General features: G+C 37.4%; 1 protein-coding gene across 1 annotated transcript; it reads left to right on the top strand.

Moving 5' to 3' along the window:
* The first annotated feature begins 15074 nt into the window (after nucleotides 1-15074).
* LOC115693701 (transcription factor PRE3-like) lies at nucleotides 15075-16869 on the top strand. The gene is made up of 2 exons (XM_030620752.2): nucleotides 15075-15602; nucleotides 16446-16869. Exons 1-2 carry the CDS (start codon nucleotides 15477-15479, stop codon nucleotides 16593-16595), a joined length of 276 nt encoding a protein of 91 aa, XP_030476612.1. The 5' UTR covers nucleotides 15075-15476; the 3' UTR covers nucleotides 16596-16869.
* The last annotated feature ends 1997 nt before the right edge of the window (nucleotides 16870-18866 follow it).

The raw sequence follows: 18866 nt of genomic DNA on the forward strand, positions 1-18866 counted from the left end.
AAATAAAATACAGATGTGAGTAAACGTTCATCAGGCTAAAGAATAAGTATAATGCAACTATGACTATAATGAAGGAGGTTGGGGTGGTGGGAAGGTATAAAAAAACTACACGTTGGCATGTCTTAGTATTAGGGGAAATGAATGTTTCCATTTTAGAGTCATTCCGATGATTCCTTTCTTCACCATCCACCAAAATATATAGAATTAAAAAAAGAGGAAGGAGGTCTGTACACAGATCCTCAAGAGCCAATTGCATTCAAACTGTCAGAAGGTATTTCTCCAACTTGCACATTGAAAAACAATTGCAACTTGCCATACAAAACTCACAAAAATGTGCACACCCTCTTCTCAGGGCCTGCAAAACTTGCATTGTTCCCAAGTTGGAATCTTGTGGACCGACCTCAAATTTATTTATTTTTTAACAATTTAATGCATAGTTTAATGTCATTCATGTCTCAGAATCTTGGGAGAGAAATCATTCAGAAAACCTTATCAACTTGGGAATTAATTTACTTGAGAACGAGCAATGTAGTCGATGGGGGCTGGGGACCTGGTTTGCCCACGCATCTGTATGTGCCGCCATCACCCAAAATTGCTCAAACTATGTAGACTTAGGAAGTCGAAGGTTGTGAATTGAGTGATGGGGATTGTTGCTGAGTTTGCAAGAATTGATCCTTATGAAAGGTGGCCCAACTTGAACATTAGTACCAAACCCTAGTTGCTCCTTTCTTAGTCAAGGGAGATTCTGAGCCTCACGTGTGCTCATGCCACTATTTATAATTTGATTAATGACTGTTTTGGCAGCTTCTACTTCTCTTACTCAACCCTCTTTGAATGATATCGCACGGCATCGTGCTTGAACGGCGTTAGAAATTACACAAGTAACTAGGTTACGACATCAAGTCAGGAGAAAAACTCAACGAGCTCTTATTTAGTATATGTAATTCTCTACTTAGCTCGGTTTTGAACCTATCTTTTTCATGTCTAGTATTGCTTGTCATTATACCAAGCTCGAGAGAGAAACTTGTATGGATTTAAACTAACATTATATTTTTAGGGTTAATACCACGAAAAACTTTAAACTGATACATCTGTGATAAATTTACTCCAAACTAATTTTTTAATCACGAAAAACCCTAAACCGGTACACCCGTGACAAATTTACCCAAAACTAATTTTTTAACCATAAAAAATCTCAAACTAATACATTTGTGATAAATTTATCTTTCATTAGTTTCCGTTAAATTGGATTAATAGCACGAAAAATCACAAACTAATAAACCTATGAGAAACGGAGGGTAAAACCTCAAACTGGTACATCCGTCAACTGTCATGTGTCATCCAACTCTGCAATTTGACTGAAATTTGATAATAAAATTTAATGGAAATTAACAAAGGATAAATTTATCACAAGTGTACTAGTTTGAAATTTCTTGTGATAAAAAAATTAATTTTAGATAAATTTATCATATATGTACCAGTTTGAGATTTTTCGTGATCTTAATTATTATATTTCAAAAAGATTTAATTCAAGGAGCAACATTAAGAAGGGGGTCAGAAAAGCGACATGACTTAAATTGCAGTACGGGAAATTTGGTCACCTTGAAACGACCTATAACTTTGTCTTCTATCCACAACCTGGATATGTGGAGCCACCCACATAAAAAAAGTATAGTTAAAGTTAAATTGATTGATTATATATTAGTTTTCAATTCCAAGGTTGGTGATTTCTAATTAATATCATTAATCTCTTCCCTCAATGCATGGGATAAAGTGAGGAAAGATGCTATTTTGGTAGTCCAAGTCCCCTGCACGTGCGCTGTTCAATTCAAACTCCTGCTTCCAAGCTGTAGCTAGCCTATATAGCTGATAAGCCTATAACTCTAAGCATAGGGTCCGAAATTGTTAATTTTTTTCACTTAACTTTTATTAACGACCAACCTCACCATCCGTTTTTTTAGTTAGGTTAATATATTTAGGATGTTTAGGGTCTGTTTAGAAACATTTTTATTTTTTTATTTTTCTGTTCTTTTGTTCTACGGAACAGAAAAAGAACATAAATCCGTTTAGTAATGTTAGTTAGTTTTTTTGTTCCTAGGAATAGAAAAGTGGTTAGGAAATAAATTTGAAACAGAAATAAGAAGCAAAAAAAATATTTTTTTTGTTTCTAGAACAAAAAGAGAAATAATACAAACTCTCTCTCTTTCACAAGATATTTTCATACTAAATTCTAAACCCCAAATCCTAAACCTTAACCCTCAAATCCTAAACCCCAAAACCTTAATATCCAAACCCTAAAACCCATAACACTAAAATCAAAAACCCCAAACCCTAAAACCCAAATCCCTAAACCTTATAAACCTCAAATCCTAAACCTTAAAATCCCAAACCCAAAATCCGAAATGCTAAACCCTAATACTCCAAACCCGAAACCCTAAAATCGTAATTCGAAACCCTAAATCCTAAAATGCAAAATCGCAAAACCCCGAACCTTAAACCATAAACTCCGAACCCTATGCCCTATACCCTCTACCCTAAATCCCAAACCCCAATATCCAAAACCCGAATCCCTAAAACCCCAAACCCGAAACACTAAATCCAAAGCCCCAAACCCGAAACTCTAAAACCTAAACCCTAAAATCCAAAACCGAAAACTCAAAACCCTAAACCTTAAAACTGAAATTCTAAAACCCTAACCCCAATCCTAAAATCCAACACCCTAAATTGCAATTTCCTCAACCGCCACCTGATATTTGCTTTATTTATAAAGAGTAATTTTCTTTATGATTGTGTTAAGGTCATCCAATTCTATATTATAATATATTATTATTCTATTTCTAGTCCAATTTTATCCAAACATGAATTGTTAAGTCTCATAAACTGCAATTTCTTCGACCATCACCCGGTATTTACTTTGTCTATAAAGAGTAATTTTCTTTATGATTGTATTAAGGTCATCCAATTCTATATCACAATTTATACTTATTCTATTTCTAGTCTAATTTTATCCAAACATAAATAGTTAAGTCTCCACCGACAATTTTATAATTAAATGAAAAAATTAGGAGTAGAAATTTTTAGTGTCCTACCAAACGCATTTCTGTTCTTTTTCTACTCCGAGAATAGAAATTTTGTGCAATTACTAAACGCGTTTTTTTGCTCAGAAACTCGTATAGGGAATAGAAATAGAAAAAACTATTTCTGAACATAAATTATTTTTGAAAACAGAAACGTTACTAAACAGACTCTTATTGTTTAAGTCACCTTCAAAGCCAACTCATTCTCTTTATCAATTGAAGAGATGGGCTTAGAGCCTAAATTGGACCAAATAATTTCTAATTATAGATAAGAATAATGCAGTATATATAATTGTGCAATTTCTATGATAAATAGTATATGAGCCTATTTATATGTTTTATTATATGACTATTTATGTAATATATAGATCAAGTATATGGACAATCAAATGGAGAATCTCCTAAATATATGCATCATAAGAAGATAAGGAAAATAAAGGGGAATATCCTATATATTTTTAACATCCCTTGAAACTCATAATGAAGAAAAAGAAGTAAACTTGAGTTTGGATAAAAGATCCAAGAAAACACCTGGGTGGATCGCGCCAAGTAGTTCGATGTGTTGAAGAGAGAACTATATTGATCGTGTGTTGTCGTGATGCTGTGCAAGCTATCCGGTAGGAGGTGTCATTGCAACAGGAGGCCGTCGTTGCTCAGGAAGCTATCGTCAGGGCACAAGGCTGTTGTTGTGGTTGGAAATTGCTGTCAAGTAGGAGACTTTTGTTAGGGTGAGAAGTTGTTGACATGACGAGAAAGCTGTTATTGCAACGGGGGTTTGTCATGACTACTGTACAGACTACGCGACAGCAGAACATGTTGACATGGCTATCAAACGAGATGGAGGATATTAAGGTCGACTATGAGAAAGGAGATAACATTTGTGCTCGAAGTTTGCACTGGACTCGGGTGTGCGCTGAGTGCACATTGCACTTCTTACACCTTGGGATCGTCTAGCTCTGATATCAAGATAAGAATAATGTGAAAGAGAGAATAGTGTAATTTTTGTGGATTTGTATCATGATAAATGATACATGTTTATACTAAAAAATGACCAACTTAGTCGATGAGAGCAAAGTTTGGTGAATAACAGAAGTCATCAATGAAAAGAACGGTCGACAACTTGAAGAGCATGGAATTTCAAGGAGGTTATTGACATGTAACTTACAAGTAGCAATATTTACGGATATTTAAACTCTAATGTCAATTATCTGGAAATGAAGTCATCGACATCGATGTATAACTGAGAAGTATTGATATTTTCGGATATTTAAGCTCTTTTAGATAAGTGTGGTAAGATAAAGTTATCGATAACAGTAATCTGTAATGAAGTCATCAACATCAATGTGTAATTGTCAAGTAACAATATTCTCAGTTATTTAAGCTCTAGCCACTTGTAATCACTAGGAAGTTATTTATTTGTTGAATTTTGTAATCTCAGTTTGTAATCTCCATTTATAACCATCGATTGTATGCTTTAAATAGCTACATCGTACTCTTTGTAAACCTCCAATCAATCAATAAAAAACTTATTATCTTTCAATTATTTTTCAATTCCTATACCTTTTTCGTATTTTCATATATCTTGTCATGCATATATTTTAGTTGTAGTTTTCAAATGTTCGTCGTCGAAATCGGCGTTGTATTTTTATGTCATCACATTTTATCATCGATTAAATTACGGCTAAGCTATCTATGTCATCGGGCTTCATCCTTGATTAAATTCCGTTGAAACATATATGTTCCTTGTGTTCCTTTGATATAACTCATGTTCGGAATCACCATAAATACCGTCTCAATCTAAAAAAAGCTGAAGAACGAATTTTAGTGAAAAATATTTTGTCGTTGACTATATTCTGGCGAAAATCTTTTTGGCTTGCCTGGTGGGATAACTTGTAGTTCGATTTAAGGAAATTCAATGCCAAGAACAAGGATAGAGCCTGATAATGCCGCAAGTAACAATCCATATTGTAGTGACAGGGCTATGCACTTTGAATCTTCAGCCGTTAACTAAGCGGTAAAAGAAGGCCAACGCAACGAGGCAGACCTTCTTGACGTCTCACTGAAGAACAATCAAGAGAAGTTTCATCAAATCCTCATATGATGGCCGCCGTAAAGAGATTGTTCAAAGAGTAGCAAAACAATATAGCTAATTACATTGTGAGTTGCATGGCAAATGTGATCAAGCCGATCGTTATCAATGCCATGAATGATGTTTTCTCAAGGCCAGGATTGTCCAATCAATTACCATTATCCAATTCAGTGGTAAGAGGATACGTTTCTATTCCCTCTTCATTTATTGATGCCAATAATGTTGGTTAAAGTTGTCAACTTCTCATAAGAATTATGCAAAGGCTTGAATCTTCAAGTCAAGGTCACAATGATGAGAATAATCATGCTGATGTTGGTCAAAATTACCAAATTGGTGACAAAAATTTGGCAAATTAAATTGATCAACGAGCTAGTCAATTGCCAAATGTTGAAGATATAAGGCCGGTTCTTCTCAACGTGGATATTCCTATTAAGCCTAACATGCCGATGGACGTTAATAATCTGGCAAGACTAGTGTTACCGCCTACGAGAAAAAATGGTCAACCAAATTCACAATGGACTCTAGCACAGTTTGTCCAAGAAGTTCAACAATGATTGAGGTTAGACAGGGGTGTTTTCATACATGTTTGCTGGAAACCACATCTTGAATGGATTAATAACTAGCCTTTTCCAAGAGGTTTTGAAATTCCTGAATTTATCGTTTTTACTAGAGAAAATAAAAAATCGATTATTAAACACATTAATCGATTTATAACCCAGTGCGGAGAAACATGGACAAATGAGTTTTAAGACTTAAGTTATTACCTTTGCCTTTGTCAAAAATTGCTTTTTCCTAGTATACTGATTTATCACCTAATTCGGTGTGTATTCAGGCAAAGATGGTTAGAAAATTCCATTCTCAATTCTATAGAATGATACACGACGTATCGATTGCTGATTTGATCACACTCTATCAATATAATAACGAGACAATCAATTTATTGCTCGATTCAAAAAGGTTAGAAATAGATGCCTTACTTCACTCTTAAAGAAATAATTCACAAATTTGGCTTTCAATGGATTGAAATCAATATAAGAGAAAATTTTGAAATGCCAAAACTTTGTCGATTTGTTTCGGTTGGCATCACAAGTGTCTAAGTACGAGCAATTACTTAAGAAGAGAGATAGAGGGCCACATAAAAAACTTTGCACAAACGCGGCTTTCATGGAAAAACATATCATATGATAAATCTAACCAAGATAAAATTTGGCAAGAAAAAATAAATTTTGCCGATGACAACGGGGCATGATGACTTTTGATTGTCTTATTAAAAGAATTGAATACTCAGTGAATCATTCAAATCTTTTAAGGGGCATATGTTGACATAAAAAAAATGACTAATGTTTGGTTAGTACCGACAAGTGATAGACTTAGGCGAAATAATAGCTTGGTGAACAATAAAAGTCATCGATGAAAAGTACTGTCGATAACTTGAATAGCATCGACAACCAAAGAAGTTATCGACAATGAATTATCTAGGGAGGAAGTCATCGATATCTACGTATAACTGCCAAGTAGCAAATATCTTCGGATATGTAAGCTCTGAAGTCATTGATATCGACATTGATAGACGTGTAACTGTCAAGTAGCAATATTTTCGGATGTATATGCTCTTCTAGATAATTGTGGAGTAGCGATAGTTTTGGATATTTAAGCTCTTCTAGATAAGTGTTGCTTGATAATAAAAAACCGCGGAGTAACTTCTTGGGGATAATGTTACTTCTCGTAACCACTGGGAAATTATTTATTTATTTAAATTTGTGTAATCTCTGTTGGTAACCGTTGATTGTAGGCTTTAGATAGCCACATCATATTCTTTGTAAAATGTGATGAATGAACAAAAAAACATGTTATCTTTTATCAATGTTATACTTCAATTCATGTTCTTTAGTTTTAGTTTCTAAATATCTCGCTGTCGACTAAATTTCAGCCTGTACCTTAGTTGTAATTTTTAGATCTTTGTCATCGATCAAATTCCAGCGTTGTATTTTTATGTCATTGCACTTTACCGTTGATTAATTCCGGCAAAACTTTATATGTCATTGGGCTTCATCATTCATTAAATTATGTTGAAGTATACTTGTTCCTTGTGTATTGTTGATATAGCTCCTGTTTGTAATTGCCACAAAACCCGTTTCCTCTTAATAAAAACCGAATAACAAATGTTGGTAAAAGATATTTTGTCGTCGATTAAATTTAAGAGAAACAGTACATGAGCATAATTATAGATTTTGTTAAATGACTATCTAGGTAACATATCAATCAAGTGAATGCATATCGAATGAAGATATGGAGAATCTCCTAAATATATGCACCATCACAAGAGATATGAAAAATCAAAATAAATGTCATAAATATCTTTAGGAAATATCCTAAATATCTCTAGCAAGGACAAACAACAAAATTTGCGGTACCACATAGTTATTGGAAGGGTTAAGGTTCACAATCACATGGAAGGGTTAATGTTCACAATCACATGGTATCGGTTAACAAAGTCCTGGTATATATCTCACGTCTCATGTCGATCATCCTTATGAGTACGTTATTTTCGCAAAACACAAATCTAATGGACAATACCTTTTTTAAATGAAACTTTGAGCATATTACTATTTAATTTTTTTATTTGAGACTGCTATACTTGTATTACTTTATCTTTGGCTGTAGATTGAATTTTTGGTTTGCCAGACATGTAAGTAGAAATATATACAAAAAAAGACATGCGTGATCCATAAATTTTGACCTAATGTGTAATAGGGTCCCCGAACTTTCAATTTAATCAATATGGTCCTTGGACTTTTGGTATATGTTTAATTTAGTCCCTAAATTATATGAAAATGTTTAATATTGTTGCTGGACTTGAATTAATGGAAAGACAATACCGAACATCTAATAGTTTGGGGACTAAGTTAAAGAAGTACAAAAAATCGAGGGACGATATTGAAAACCACATTGCACGTTACAATAAAGTTCATGGACGATACTGAACAAAGTAAAAAATTTAGAAATCATATTACACAATGGGTCAAAGTTCATAAATTATTTGTGTTATTATCCCAAATATATTCTAGCTTATTAATCCTCGTACTCAACACACGAACTACCCACGATAATTTAATCGAGTCCTCACAGGTGATTAGCGACAATTAATGCATGGGTATTAATTCATTATTAGCTCGAGTAGCATGGGAAATCGAAACCCTAGCTAAGGTTCATGAATGGCATCTAAATTCAGGTGTTGAAATCATATCCTAGCTAGCTAGGGACTTAACCGAGAGCTTGAGTTCACGATCACCGATGAGGTGACATCGGAAGGAGGAACCAACAAAAGACAAAACTTATGCGAATATCCAAGAGGATTACATATCAAAGGGTTGAACAACATTATCTTGTCAAGAAGTAACTCCGAAGGCCTTTTAATCAAACTTAATATTTCGATTCTACACCGCTTACGCGTGACATGACATCAGAGAGTGAATCAATTGAACATAAGAAATTTTCCTTAATTAGGTGTTTAGCAAGTGCCTCGTTAAACAAAATCCGATTGCTAAATCAATTTATTAAGCGATAAGATAAAGTTTTATTGGATCTTGAATATGATACACTTGTTTAAAGATCCACTTACAATAAATTATATGAGGCGGTACATTATTAGTAAATTATTGAGAAAATTATCCACAAAGTCCTAAATCTATTTTGTCATTTCAGTCTTAAATCTTTTAATTATGTTAATTGAGATCTAAACTTTTTCACGTTTTGCCAATTGAGTCCATTCGGCCAATTTTAGTCGAAAATAGCTGACGTGGATGTTGGCCGTCCTATGTAGCACGGTTGGTGTTGACGTGGACAATTTCTAATGATTTTTTAATTAATTTTTCCATTTTTTCTTTTCTTCTTTTTTTCCTTTTCTCTTCTTTTTTTTTCCCCTTTTTCTCTCCACCAGCCATCACCGAGCCTTAGGCAAGGGCCGGCCTCGCTAGGGAAAAAGAAAAAAGAAAAAAAAGAAAAGGAGAAAAGGAAAAAAAGTAAAGAAGGAAAAGAAAAATTATAAAAATATATAAATATTAAAAATTGTCCACGTCAACGCTGGTTGTGCCACATAGGACGGCCAGCTCCATGTAGCGATTTTCGGTCAAAATTGGCCGAATGGACTCAATTGGCAAGAAATGAAATTGTTAATACTCGGTTAGCGCAATTAAATGGTTTATGACTAAATTGGTAAAAGTACAATAGGTTTAGGACTTTTTGGACAATTTTCCCATAAATTAATTTTAGTATGCCTAACATTACTATATCAATGGTAAATTAGGGGAATAACTCGAGACTTATACAGAAGATTCGCTCGATCCTTGATGGACCGCATTGACTTGAGAATTACACTCGCGTGCATCAGTTGCTTCTTGCCAATGGATTTGACCAAACCACATAAATTTCGGCGAATTTCATAGTCTTCTATATTACTCCACAAAAAAGACATAATCTTTATATGAATCTTGCATCGTCATTCATTTAGTCTATCACGTCGGCCATATATAGACTATCTATGACCCTTTCTATTAATGACTTTGAAGAAGTAGCTATAGCTTTTGGCGATCTACTTATGGACATTATCTCTACCTTGCATCTTCGTACAGGAAATGAACTTTTGGATCGTTGTATACGAAGTATGGACATGACTCACTTCTCTCCACGGTCGGCATTTCATAATGAAGATTAATATTACAAGAAGGATCGCCCATCTTGGTCGGTGCTATTCTCTTACACTTTCCATCGAGCTTTGTCACCTACATCGCATCCCTTAATAGAAAAATCTAAGAGGCTTTACGTAAGTTTCCTTTCCAAATTCCAAGGGGCGACTTTTCACCGACTAGGAGATGTGGCGAGATGTTCTTTATTCAATATAAAAAAAATAAATCTTGCAATGACATCTGCGCATTATTTACTACCAAGAGGAAATAGGACAGAGAGAGAGCATATGCTGAGAAGATCACTTTCATATCACCATCTATAATCTTTCTTGGAGTCCATAAGAACGAGAAGTACTATTCTTCTTCTTCTTTACTTATTTATTTGTTTTCCCCCCCTTTTTCCTAATAATAAAACCAATCCCACTGAATTTGACAGAGTAAAGAAATGGGTGTCCCTCGTGACATCGAGCAGAGACCTCGCTGTCCATTGGATCAGGGTCATGTGTTCCCGAGATGCACGCTGAGCAGACCCCCTACTATAATCAATTTCCTCCTCAACAAAGTTCCATAGTTATTTAACTTTCTATCATATTGTATAATGAGCTTCAAATTGTAATCTGATCTGCTTGTGTACCATGACCCAAGACCAGAACTCTGGAACGAATGAGCTATACCATATGTGATTCGACCGTCTTAGCGAGGACTAGGAGATATGCCCCTCGTGTGTATACATAGTTTTTGCACGCGTGCGAAATCTCACTCACATGTAGTCCGATCGACTGTGATTCATGTATTCAATCCCTTTGGAAGTTATTAGCAAACTTCTTCAATCATGTTTGAGCTCAGCACCGACGCGACAAGCACTTGTCTGACTCGAGTCAAGTCGTGTACTTAACATATCAAGTAGATGTAATTAAGGTTCTTAACATATGTATGAGCTCGCAACTGGTGCAGAATCTATCTATATATAGTTAGTTGAAGAAGAAGAATAAGAAGAAGACTGCAACCGCGGGGGACCACAAACTTTGGAACCATGAAAGGCTCTAAAAAAATTCTGCAAGTGGGTGGTATGATTAGAGAGTTCTTGCACTGAACACAGACACGAGACGAAGCTAATGAATTTCGTCAGCAAGGCTGAACTCGCGAGGCATTATTATCATTATTATTACCACTGTTTTTCTAAAGATGGTTCAGGTTGGCGCAGAAAAGAGAGAGATGGGAAGATTAATTAATCTCGATTTGAATCTTGCACCCTCCAAGTCATTGGTCAAGGAACGAGCACGTGTTTATGATTAACCATCTTCAGGTACTCCTCGCTAATCTAATCGACTCGAACGAAGCGGATCTTGTGGCGGAGTGTGCGGATAAAAGAAATCGAAAATCTTTCCTCCTCCCCCAACATGCAATGTGATTCCGTGCGCATCATATAATGTGCCAACTTGGGCCAGCGATTGATTTTACACTTGCAAATGATTAAAAAAGAGATAGTAAGGACATCTGAATGCATTCGAGCTGATGAGGGAGATTCTTGTTTTCTGCTCACTCCCAGACCGAGCTAGCTAGGGTTTGTACGTTCAATACCAATGCCTGTGATATTATTGGATGCGTTATACACACGGGATAATGAGACATCAATCAAGAATCCACCAGATAATAATTGCGTTTAAAGGGTGGCCATGTGTTAACGAAAAGATCTAGGGCGAGTCTCGCCTGGCAATGATGATATGATGACTGCGATTAATCACAAAATGATGTAGAGAGCAACCCATTCGATCAGAATCTAGTTTAATAATTCATTTCTGTCTGCAGAAAGATACTCTATATCTCCGTATTGATGCTACGTGTATGTATATGATGCAGTCGCTATAGCGTGAGCTGATCTCTTTGGAAAATCCGAAGCTCGTAACCTGGAACTCCTCGTCTTGGTTGCCAGAACTAGCACCCGAAGGCGATGGTGCTGCTAATGAAATCGTGACGCCACTGTGGACGTCGCCCGGTTTCTCAGAATGTGGGTCGGTGCGCGGGAGCCGGGCCCACGTGTCGTGGTGGCAGCGCTTTGCGAGAGGACGCCATGGCAAATGGCAATGCATGCAGTGTCGGCTTTGACTAGTCAACCGTCTTGATTTAGAAAGTTTTTCTTCGGACCTTGCTGTGCCAAAATCGCTTAATGACGGACTGGCTCGTCGCATTTTCATCCCTTCCATTTCGACTGTTGAGATGCACACCTGTTACTCGTTTCTCACCGTTGGAAGTATCAAAGAAAACTGACCATCTGACAAAGTATCGGTCATTTGCGCTGTATGAAGGATTTTCCTCAACATTTTTATATGTAAATATGATTTTAATTTTAAAGTTTTCTGTGTCTATTTACATAACTTTAATTCGATTAGACTTGGAAGCTTGTCGAGCTGAGTGATGTTGAGGTCAAAGTTTACACTAGTGTGACCTCGAGCTGGACTCAGAATAAGGTGAGACGATCTTGACTAGTTATCGAGCGGAGCCTTAGTCGTCGGTGAATAGCTAGATTAACTCAAGAACATATTAATGAGATACTTGGGGAAAAGTACCAAAATAGTCTTACACTTATTCATTGGTACCAATTCAGTTCTAAACATTTCAATTGGACCATTCTAATCCTAAGCCTTTTCATAATGATACAAATTTAGTCCATTCGGCCAATGTAGGTCGAAAATTGCTGATGTTGACCCCTGCCGTTCTATGTGGCATGATTGGTGCAAACGTGAACATATTTTTTTTTTATTATTTTCCTTTCTTTTTTTGCTTCCCTTTTCTTTTTGCTAGTGGCCGCCCACCGGCCATGGCCTGCGAGGGTCGATCTTGCCGGTGCTCGCCCTCACCTATTGCCACCGGCAAAAAGAAAAGGGAAGCAAAAAAAAGAAAGGAAAAAAAGAAAAAAATATTTAAAAAATTATTAAATAAATGTCTACGTCAGCGCCGGCCGTGCCACGTAGAATGATCGATATCCACATTCGCGATTTCTGGCCTAAATTAACCGGATAGACTGAATTGATACCAATGTGAAAATGTTTAGAACTAAATTGCTTCAATTGATATGTTTATGATTGAATTAGTACCAACACAATGGGCGTATAACTTTTTGATACGTTTCCCGAGATATTTACATGTGCATCGTGAGAATAATCCCATGCGTAAATGATGGACTGAGAACAATAATGTTCCTACCAAATGATCCACGTTCAGTTTCAAGAGCTGCCCAATCTTGAAAGGCCGCCATTTCTCTTATAGGGAGTGTGTGATTTTTCTTACGTGAATTCGGTGCTTGTGTTTATGCAGAGCTGGGTGGAATCTGCGGCATAATCTGTGGCAATTGTAGTGCAAATCGCACTCTACCATGTAAGAAAACGAGGACACATTGCTTCCATCGGAACTAGGTTTAGTCTCCTACTCGACTGCTCGTGTTGAATGTTGACTACGTATATTCTCCAATCCAAGTCAAGAGGATAGCGTGAGTTTCACATGGATACACAATTTGTCTGATTTTTCTACCCTAGCTAGGTCTATTTAGTTGGACACATGTGCTTGATGAGCCAAAGTATGGACTTCGTGTTTGTCTATATTAGGGAAAAGTACAAAAAAAAAAGGTCATAAATTTATTGCATCAATACCAATTCAATCATAAACCTTTCAATTGGACCAATTTAGTCATAAATCATTTTACATTGGTACCAATTGAATCCATCCGGCAAATTTAATCAGAAAATGGCCGAATGAACACTAGGACTTTTTTGGTACTTTCCCTGTACATATTGACTTTTGCATGTCCAAGGTTTTTCAACCTATCGGACTTCATCATCCTATAGGATTTTCGCGCGAGAGAAGTGTTAAGATATAAATAAAACACATCGTTCTCTAACATGATAAACCTTAACAAATGGTTATAAACCCAATTTCCGTTAATCCACTATTTAGAGTTAACATTGGTATAAGTCTTCCGTAATCAAGGGTTTCTCAATTTTTTTCATGAAACACGACAACTTCGTCAAATTGGTTTTCTCATCACGTTAGCAGTACAATCCTTACACATGATCAACGATGCTTTTGTTCATTTTGGAAAATCCATCGAACCATCTAATCCCTATGCATGTCCGATTCCCGGGACTTTGACTGACTTTAATAAGATCACTTGGTTAGGAATAGCAAAGAGCCTTGGTTTAAATTTGATTCCTAACATACAAATCCTCTGTATAAGAATAGAATAATTGGTTTTGGGTTAAAAGGATGAGTTGGGAATCTTATTTAGAAAATTTGATATTTGTTTAGCAGAAACCCAAATCCTTTATATTTTAGTTTTTTTTTTTTTTGGTAACCGAGGATCCTCCACCATTCCCCGGGGACGAGCCCGCACAGGTAATCGGAGCGCCTATACCTCGGGGGAGACTAGCCCAGCAACCCACCGCCATGGCCCCCCACTTAAATTACGGAACCGAGCGGGGATTCGAACCCAGTTTATATTTTAGTATTTAGTTGTTATAACTTGAAAAGTATGGCATGTCATTTAACATTAAGGTTTCAATTTATTGAAAAAACATAAAATTAAGGTCTCAAGTGAGCTTACGGATCCGAATGTACTTAAGTAGGAAGAGTGACACGAATCTTGCAAAGTTCAAGATGACTTCTGATGACATTCGGGATTTATCGAGCTGAGTGTTGGACACGGATAACCCCTTTCGTATTCATCCTGCTATCATTTCAACTATCAAGCAACGAGGATCTCGAACTCAAGATTATGAGTACTTCTCGAATCACATGTGTTGGATATTTTTTGCCCAACTCGGCTGGCTCTAGAGGCTGTGAGATTTGGCAGACTTTTAATAATGATAATTTAACTCGGCTTAAGCAGAAGAACACAGGCGATTTCACTAGCGGTACTGGAACCAGATTAAAATAACAATGTATTGCGTGTGGAGTCTGACAGACACCGACCCCGCATTGCTGGCACAAAAACACGCACAAACCACTGTCTCTCTCTCTCTCTCTCGAGTAAGCATGGTCAAGAGAGAACAGGAAGCCCACTTGGGAAATGGCAATTCAAGCCCGAGCTGGGAAACACACACAAGCGAAAGACAGTATGGCATTGGCATGCCCTTCATCTCTCTCTCTCTCTCTCTCTCTCTCTCTCTTGCTCTCGACCCCTATTTAAATACAACCTTTTCAGCCCACTGCATCATCCCATGCAGTTTGTCTTCTCCCACTCCCACAGAACCCACTTCCCTGTGTTCTCCTGTGCCTTAATCTCTCCCTGTCTCTCGCCCTCTCTCTCCACCTATAATCCGCTCCTCCAAGCTAAAGTGCATGTACTGTTTATGCGTCTCTCTTCTGACACTAGTCGTCTGTATCTCCCCCTATCTGATCTGATCTAATCACTCTCTTTTAAGTTCAGACTTCAGAGTCTGGCACTTCTCTTGGCTATAGCTTCCTGCGTGAGATCAGCTCTTCTCGTTTGCCTTCTGACAGAAGGGCTTTCTTCGACCCATTACTTTGTCCCGCTCCAGTTACTACTATAACAGTTCAGAGAGAGGCCCGGAGTCTGAGCTTTTCAGTTTCAGAAGTTGACCTTTCTTCGAAGAGGATCATTAGTTTATCATGTCTAGCAGGAGGTCAAGATCGAGACAATCCGGGAGCTCCGGAATCAGCGATGACCAGATCATCGACCTCGTCTCCAAGTTGCAGCAACTCCTCCCCGAAATCCGTAACCGCCGCTCCGACAAGGTAACCTCACTCCCGACATCTCTCCAGATACATGTCATTTTTCAGCTAGAAAAGGGCGCACACTTCATGACTTGATGAATACTTTCGAGACAATGAAGGTTTTCTGAATGAATAAAAGCTTTGCTCGGAAGTTGTGGCAGTGGATTTTCCGAAGGAGTATCATTCAGTTTTCCAATGTGTAGGCCACGAGCATTCCGAAAAAAAGTAGAGTACCTAAGTTTATTCACCATGATTTATCTCTTTTTCCTCCACAAAGAAGAATGACAAAAGTTGTCGTATCTATTGGGACAAACGTAAATTATTGCAGTCTAATTCAAGCTGACAAGACTCTAATCTGACTTTAGACCCCATCGAATTAATTCCTTGAAAAACAATCAAGATTTTTAATTGAGTAATTGTCTGGAAAGTCTTTTCCTTCATGTTGCGTTCTCCTACCCCTTCTAGACTGGAAAAAGATCTAATTAGATGTATTAATTAATTGATCTTTTGCTAATATTGCCACGGAGACTTTTTAAACAGCTACATATACGTGAACCCTCATGTTCCACTCGTGAATTGTTTTTCTTCCGCGGAGAGGACTGGAATACGAGAGGTGACATTGGGGAGTCCCACTCCTCCGGGTTCTTCCTTCTGTTTCTTATCTCTTGAGCATTTTTGCTCAGGTCTAAAACAACTACTTATACATGAAATTTTTTAATGGGTTTTTTTTTCTCGTGTTACGTGCAATTAATGCTTTGAAAATCAGAACGGTCTCAATTGAGTCCGTTTAATAGGTGCTCCGAGCGAAACCTTTAGTAAGATCCTTAATTGATGGTTGATGAAAGGGTTCATAAAACCTTGCAGGTATCAGCAGCGAAGGTGCTGCAAGAGACGTGCAGCTACATAAGAAGCTTGCACAGAGAGGTCGACGACCTGAGCGAGCGACTCTCCGAGCTGCTGGCCAACAGCGACAGTGATCAAGCTGCTGTTATCAGAAATCTACTCATGCAGTAGCAGTAGACCCTAAAATGACGATGATCGTGGACTAATTAGGAGTTCAAGTTTCTGGTAGGGCATGCTTTCGTCCTCTCTAGGATATTTTCGTGTCGCCTTTTCTTCGGGTGTTTGTCTGCTTTCCTCCCTGGTTTTCCCTTTCGTCGATCTCGGGCTCTTGTTCTAGGGTTTTTGGCACCAGATTAGACAGAGGCTCTGGTTAGCTGCAGATGAGTAGCTCCTTTTTGAGAATCTGTGTTGAGCAGATGTAATAAATCAATATCAGGTCTTGCTATTCGTTTGTTAAAACTCAGTTGCCCATTTTGGGGGACTGGGAAGCATGGGTCTAACTTGTGTTATCTTGAATATCTTCTCTTTGTTGGGAGTATGGGGTGGAACACGTACTCAAGAACAAGAAAAAGCCCAAATAGACAAAAAAAGAAAGCTGCGAGCTAAGACAGGGGATAAAGATCAGATCAGATGAGTACTTTGAGCAGTTGTTGTCTGACTCTTTATCCTTCATGAATAAATCTTTCATATTTTCACACTAAACCAAAGGAAGAATAGAAAAGGAAGAAAAGATGTGAGGGCGTGCGAGTGCATGGGGGACATATTTTATACAAAGAGGAGCCTCTTCTCGTCGCTTGAACTTGGAGGGTGATGCGCGTTTGTCCCTAATCTTTCGAGCATTACAAATTACCCTCTTAAACTTTCATTTTGTTAGGGTCGCTAGCCCGGCGTTGTAATTTCAGTTAGCCTGTGCAATGCATGCGACTTTTCAAAGGGTCAGAGTGTACTTCATCTCGTTCTTTCGAAAGCAAATCTCTCTTCTGTCTTGATTTCGTAATAAATAAAAATAAAATGACTATAAAGAAAAGGCCTTGTAAAGCTGGGACACAAACCCTTTGTCGTCGAAATTCGACTTTGGGTGCATTTGGTTCAGCATTTGCAAAGCACGTTAGGGCTCTAAAGTCCCTTGGGCAAATGCAAATGACGTTTGACAAGATTTTTAAGAGTCTTTGGAGAGATGCAATTACATCACAAGCTTCGGCACTGTCGCGTGAAGGAATGCTTTCAAGTCTGTCAAAGCGAAGTCATTATAACCAATGACGGAATATTGTCGTCCCTTTTTTCAAGTCTGTCAAAGCGAAGTCTCACTGTGGGTTCGTGCCGAAATGCTTATTGACCAATTAAAAGCTCGAAACATACGGTTACTTTTGCATTTTGTGACGAAAATTTTTACTTCTGGGACATCGCGTAATAATTTCCAAGTGTAAAGGCATACTCTCGCCACAATTCATGAGATTTTTTTTTTTGTAATTGCCCCTTGAATAATTAGGAGTGAGCATCGGTCCAAAGTCAACCCTGGACCGACCCTGGACCGATCGAGTGGGCCAGTCCCGGTCTAGTTCCTAAGTGGGACCGGGTCAATCCTTGAACCTGGAACTCCTGAACCCTACACTGTGCATGTTAGATACTACATATTATATGCTTTTGTCTACTCTAAACCCTATCGCCTCCTCCTTTGTTCTTTTCTTTCTAATGCAGTTCGTTTTGCCGTGTAAATTAAAAAGTAGAAAAAAACCCAACCCTAATTCGACCAAAAAAAAATAGAAACCCTCTTCGCTTGCTTTGCTCTATTTGCTCACCTTGGCCTTGCTTTGCCTGCCTCGGCCTCTCGCTTGGCTCACCTCATTCACCATTTGTCTCTCTTTGCTTGCCTCACTCACCACTGTTCACTGGCCTCACCGCTCGCCTTACTAGCACAGCTTAGTAGGACAAATATACTTTGTTATGTATTAATTATGTGTGTTGTTTGTTTTGTTTTCAGGTATTCAGAAGTTGAAGCAATCATTTAACAATGAACAAGATTTGAAGTTGTATAATTCATGATTTATATTACGTATTTTGAACTTTTTATGGATTGATTGTATTTCACGCGTTCGTTTTCATGATTTGTTTCTTTAAGCAAGTGTGAAATTTATATTCTTACCTTATCTTATATTTATGTTTGATATATACTTGTGTTTATAATTTGGTTGCTCAATATTGCATTATTGATGGATATGTAATTTGAAATAGTATGTTTTTTTTTTTGGTAAGGTAAGAGATATATTGACTTTTCAACACGCAAATTACAAGTGGAATAACCGTACACAAAAACATTTGAAATAGTATGTTTATCCTTTCAAGGAATACAAAAAATGAAACAAAAAAATAATAATAATCAGCTGATCATGAATTGACCCTGAAACGAGATCGGACCCATAGGGCCGGTCCAGTCCTCGCTCC

Source organism: Syzygium oleosum, unplaced genomic scaffold (genome assembly GCF_021117445.2).
Source record: "Syzygium oleosum isolate NSW1041296 unplaced genomic scaffold, Sole_v2.1 Sole_v2.09, whole genome shotgun sequence".
Classification (NCBI taxonomy): Eukaryota; Viridiplantae; Streptophyta; class Magnoliopsida; order Myrtales; family Myrtaceae; genus Syzygium; species Syzygium oleosum.